Source organism: Octopus bimaculoides, chromosome 21 (genome assembly GCF_001194135.2).
Source record: "Octopus bimaculoides isolate UCB-OBI-ISO-001 chromosome 21, ASM119413v2, whole genome shotgun sequence".
In the NCBI taxonomy this organism is placed as follows: Eukaryota; Metazoa; Mollusca; class Cephalopoda; order Octopoda; family Octopodidae; genus Octopus; species Octopus bimaculoides.
This window is the reverse complement of record NC_069001.1, coordinates 15,854,765-15,860,610: the sequence shown is the minus strand read 5'-3', so window position 1 is coordinate 15,860,610 and position 5,846 is coordinate 15,854,765. Positions and strand designations below refer to the sequence as shown.

General features: G+C 37.9%; 1 protein-coding gene across 1 annotated transcript in view; it reads left to right on the top strand.

Annotated features, from left to right (window-relative positions):
- LOC106879069 (protein odr-4 homolog) overlaps positions 1–5,846 on the top strand; it is a 33,977-nt gene that overhangs the window by 18,304 nt on the left and 9,827 nt on the right. Inside the window, exons 5-8 of the mRNA XM_014928496.2 lie at positions 1,093–1,129; positions 1,409–1,546; positions 2,986–3,162; positions 3,514–3,630. Coding sequence (XP_014783982.1) covers positions 1,093–1,129; positions 1,409–1,546; positions 2,986–3,162; positions 3,514–3,630 — 469 coding nt within the window. The remainder of the gene's footprint in view (positions 1–1,092; positions 1,130–1,408; positions 1,547–2,985; positions 3,163–3,513; positions 3,631–5,846) is intronic.

Sequence of the window (5,846 nt, the reverse complement as noted above, 5' to 3'; positions counted from 1 at the left end):
AAACAAAGATCACTGCTTGAATGACTGTGATACTCATTTACAACTATCACACAATGTCACGACACAGAGGCACATACACACACACACACACACACACACACACACACACATACAGCAGGCTTCTTTCCATGTTCATCTATGAGGTCCACTCACAAATTTGCCCAAGGTGCCATGCAGTGGGACTTACCTTTATTACCTTTATTACACACACACAATGTTATACACTTTTTTTTATCTAATACTATTTCAAATGTGAATGTTGACATCAACAATATATATTCATGCACTCACACACACTATGTATATTATTGTCATCATCATCGTTTAACGTCCGCTTTCCATGCTAGCATGGGTTGGACGATTTGACTGAGGACTGGTGAAACCGGATGGCAACACCAGGCTCCAATCTAAATTTGGCAGAGTTTCTACAGCTGGATGCCCTTCCTAACGCCAACCACTCAGAGAGTGTAGTAGGTGCTTTTACGTGTCACCCGCACGAAGGCCAGTCAGGCGATACTGGCAACGGCCACGCTCGAAATGGTGTCTTTTATGTGCCACCCGCACAAGCCAGTCCAGGGGCACTGGCGACGATCTGAAAGAAGCACACATTTTCTTGTTATACTTAAATGCATGCATACATGCATACATACATCCATGCATGCATACATACATACATATGTACATACATACATACATACATACATGTTCTTTTCCTTCTCTCCAGACCTTTCCTCTTTCTGACAAAGTACCATGCTCAAAATGTCACACACTCTCTTTTTCCAATCTTAAACTGAGCATCAACCTAATACATTCACAGTGTACGTCCTTTTGACTTTTGCTATTTTTATTTTTGTTTTTAGTTTTGATTTGCCTATATATATATATATATATATATATATATGTGTGTGTGTATACGTGCACACATACTCACACACACACTATATGATCTTATTTGAAAATCATTGAGATTGAGTTTTGAATAAGATCTAGAGGAAGATTGAGTCCTCAAATGATTTTGTATCAAAGACCTTAAATGACTTGTTATAAATTCTGAGTAACTTCAAGTATTTTTTCCTTTATTCGACCTATCAGATACACATGTCGTACTTTAGACATCTTAAATCTCAAAGTAAGTATCACTACATTTCTAACGATTTTCAAAAAAAGGATAAGAAAAAAACGTACCTCCTTATTTGTAGCAAAAATATGGTAATAAATAACTTAAAATTATGTAATTTAAAAATTTCCATCTAATTTGTATTCCAAATACCAGCTTAACTATGAGGAACTTATTTCACTAAATCCTTCATTATTTTCAAAATTAATTAAAACAAAGGCAATTTATTTCAGTAGATTTATGGTAACAAAATGGCTTTCTCTGAAATATTTAAACTTTTTATTCTTTAAGAGTTCTCTTCAGCCAGCAGACTGGAAATGTCAACAAATCACAGACAATTGGAATAAATTAGAAACTACTGTAGCTATAGATTTACCAATTATTATAACGAAACAGATGAAGAGTAGTAACTTTATTAAGAAAATTTTGGTAAGTTGTTCATTATTATTTTTATTATAGTTGACTGTATCAGTTGTATTCAGTCTGGTTTATATTTGATAATGGATTTGATCACAGCTATGGGGCTATGATCAAATCGACTATCAAATATATACCAAACTGAATACAACTGATAGAATCAACTAAAATCTTTTAAAGGCAGTGCCCCAGCATGACCACGTTCCATTGACTGAAACCAGTAAAAAATATAAAATTATATAATGGGTTTTGACACATTCTAACTATAACTGACCACTTTGTTCCCCACCACCCCAGGGTGTACCTTGGACTGCTTTATCTTTTTTCTTATTTTTAGTCCCCTACTAACCCTCTTAGAACAGCTCTATGATTGATGAAAGACATTCCAGTTATGACCAGTCCTCCAGACTCTAACTTTGACTATGTCATCAAATAGGCACCTTTGTCGTTGTTTATGCTCACTTCACTAGATATGGACTGTGTGGTTAAGAAACTATCTTTGCAATCTTGTGGTTTGGGGTTCAGTCCCACTTTGGGCAAGTGTCTTCTACACAGGATATTATTTAGTTGTAGGCTGACCAATACCTTGTGAGTGAATTTGGTACAAAGAAACTATGTGGAAGCCCATCATGTATATAAAGAGTAAAATAGTAAAGACCATGGGATTGTACCTTGAAAGTTCCCCTCTGAGGCATAAGTCCAGACAAGGTTGTTTGTGGAAGACCAGCAGTTGCCCATGCATACCAGTCTCCCCTCTCCATGCTACTGATGTTGTCTAAGAGAATGACAAAGGCTGATATAGCTTAACACTGGTGATGTCTCTACTCATTTCTACAGCTGTGTGAACTGGAATAGTGTGAAGTAATGTGTGTTGCTCAAAGACACAGCACACAGGAATCAAACTGTCCAGGAATCAAACTCGCAATCTTACAACTGCGAGCCCAATGCTCTAGCCACTGAGCCATGCACCTTCACGTCATGTATGTGTGTGTGTGTGTGTGTGTGAGCTTGTGCTTGTCTCCCTCATAACTTGACAACTGGCACTAGTTTGTTTACATCCCTGTAACTTAGCATTTCAGCAAAAAGAAACCAATAGAATAAGTACAAGACCACATCCATTTCCTTTGTTCAACTAAAACCCTTCAAGGTGGTGCTCCAGCATGGCCACAGTCAAATGACTGAAACAAATAAAAGAATAAAAGAAATATATGTATACACACACACACACACACACACACACACACATATATATATATGTAAGTATTGGGGTCAATTTATTTTGACTAAACCCTTCAAGCAGTGCTCCAGTATGTCCACAGTCCAATGATTGAAACAAGTAAAGGATAAAAAATATGATTAACAATTTTTGCTGTATTCACCAACAAACATATTATCCTCATTTAATGTGCTCAGTTTTATCTTATAGTATTTTGTCTTGAAATGTCTTCCAGACTGGAATCCAACCATTTTGTGACAGTGTTTGGAATGGAATGGTTACCATAGGAAGTCAGTTAAGGAACTCAGAACAACAACTTTCCAGTAAACCATCATGTGAAAATCAAAAAATTCAACTCCAAAACAAAAGTTTGAATCTGAAAATTTATAAAGTGAATTTGTTGTTGCCACATGTAAGTTTCTCTCTCTCTCTCTCTCTCTCATTCTTTCTCTCTCTCTCTCTCTCTCATTCTCTCTCTCTCTCTCTCTCTCTCTCTCTCTCTCTCTCTCTGTGCGTGCGTGTGCGTTTATGTGTGTGAGTGTTTGTTTTTGTGTGTTGTTGTTTAATCCAGTTCAACTTGAAAAAACTATGTATATCTAGGACTGCTTCATTCAATGTGTCCTGCTTCTTCTAAGACTATGATTTGAGGGAGATTTGACTGCTCTATTTGGAAGACCATAATTGGTTTATGTATGCTTGTACAAATGAATCTTTCTGAATTTTCTTTCGATTATTCTCACCTTACCATTTTTTTCTCCCCCAGGAAGACAATCAATCAGCCGTTGCCATTACCGAATGTTCCTCCAGTTTATGGATTCGAGGGGTCATGACAATTTGTGCCTATGTTAATCCCAAAGCCACTGTCCAAGAAGGCATACAGGTAAGAAAGGAAAAGAATTGGAAATTGAAGATCCATTCTTTTTTTTTTTTCCTCTCGTATTGGCACAGGCATGGCTGCATGGTTAAGAAGCTTGCTTTGAAACCTTGTGGTTTTGGTTTCAGTCCCACTGTGTAGTACCTTGTGCAAGTGTCTTCTGTTATCCCAGGCCAACCAATGCACTGTGAGCGAATTTGGTAGATGGAAACTGGAAGCCTGTTGTATATGTGTGTGTTTGTGTTTGGTCACTTCTTGACAACCAGTGATGATTTGTTTGCATTTCTGTAACAAAGCAGTTCAGCAGAAGAGACCAATAGAAGTACCAAACTTCAAAAACAAGAAGTACTGAGGTCGATTTGTTTGACTAAACCCTTCAAGTTGGTGGTCCCACAAGGCCACAGTCCAATGACTGAAAAAAATAGAATATTCTAACGTGTTTTTCATAGATCTGAAAATTTCTGTCGAGTGTGACTTTTGCTTCACTCAAATCAGCCGTAACAGGGAGGTATGAAGTTATCTCTCATACTGCCTTAATCCAGGTTGTTAATCTTTTAATATGTATGTTAGGATGCTTAGTTTAGCAAGTGTTGCTGACAATTCTCTGTGACCATTCTCTCTGACAACACCATTGCAGTCATGTCTGCAAGGCACACCTTAAGATGCCATTTATTCTGGAGTGTATTTGCTCCTCCCCAAGCTTCTGCTGCTTAATTCCACCTCTTTTTTTTTCATTGACATAATAGTTGCTCAAATCAGCAATTGATCAAATTATGGCAAATATTTAAGATAGAGAAAAATATATTGTTTTCTGTTTCTCCTATTGTATTTTCCATTTGTTGTCACTGTTTATTGTTTCAGTCATTTGACTGCGGCCATGCTGGAGCGCCACCTTTAGTCGTGCAAATCGACCCCAGGACTTATTCTTTGTAAGCCTAGTACTTATTCTATCGGTCTCTTTTGCCGAACCGCTAAGTTACAGGTACGTAAACACACCAACATCGGTTATCAAGCGATGCTGGGGGGACAAACACAGACACAAACATATGCACACACATACATATCTATATATATATATATACATATATACGACGGGCTTCTTTCAGTTTCTGTTTACCAAATCCACTCAGAAGGCTTTAGTTGGTCCGAAGCTATAGTAGAAGACACTTGCCCAAGGTGCCACTCAGTGGGACTGAACCCAGAACCATGTGGTTGGTAAGCAAGCTACTTACCACACAGCCACTCCTGCACCTGTTTATTGTTTGTTAACATTTTGTTTGTGTATACATTTTATGCATTTGAATTCTTCTTTTTTCATGAGAGTTACCATCATCATCATCATTGTTGAATGTCCGTTCTTCATGTTGGCATGCGTTGGACCAGCTGGAGAGCTGCCTGGGCTTCATTTATCTGTTTGGCATGGTTTCTATGGCTGGATACCTTTCCAAATGCCAACCGCTTTACAGTGTACTGGGTGCTTTTACATTCCACTGGTACAGGCACTTTTACGTGGCACTGGCACGGGTGCTTTTATTGGCACCAGCATGGATGCTTTTACAAGACATTGGCATGAACGCTTTTATGTGGCACTGGCACCTACAAGCTTGCAAGACTAAGATCTCTCAGCTGAGAGAGGGATGTAGAGGACACATGCCTGTATGTATGGCTGGCCACGATTTTACTATATCATTTTTATTGATTGAAATAATTATTAGTTGTCTTTTCCTCTCTGCATAAGTATTTCTAATCAAATAAACACTCACACAAATATGCAAGAAGGCTGCACTACTTGCAGCAATTCTTAAATAGTGGATGGATGTGGTCCCTGGTCACTAGGCATATCTTTCTGCAGCTTTCCCCCCAGATGGAACTGTAGTTCTGAGTGAAACAAAGAAAGGGACCAGGTGACTGGCATTTGGGACGCCAGCAGACACTCACCAAATTTTATTATTTGGGTAATGAGATAAGACGATGTTCTACTCTTGTAATCTATAGAAGATTAGTAGTGGTTTGTCACTTCCATTATAGCTTTGAAAAAATAACTGTTAAAATCGAACTGCACTCTTCAAAACTTGCACTAAGAATAAGGACAAGGTGAAATTACTACCTGCTTTTATAGCAAATTGATGCAGGTAGTTTATCCCATCCCCCTTCAACTTTTAGTTCATGCAATTGAAAAAAAACGCATTATTTATGGGATGGCCCACTATATATATATATAT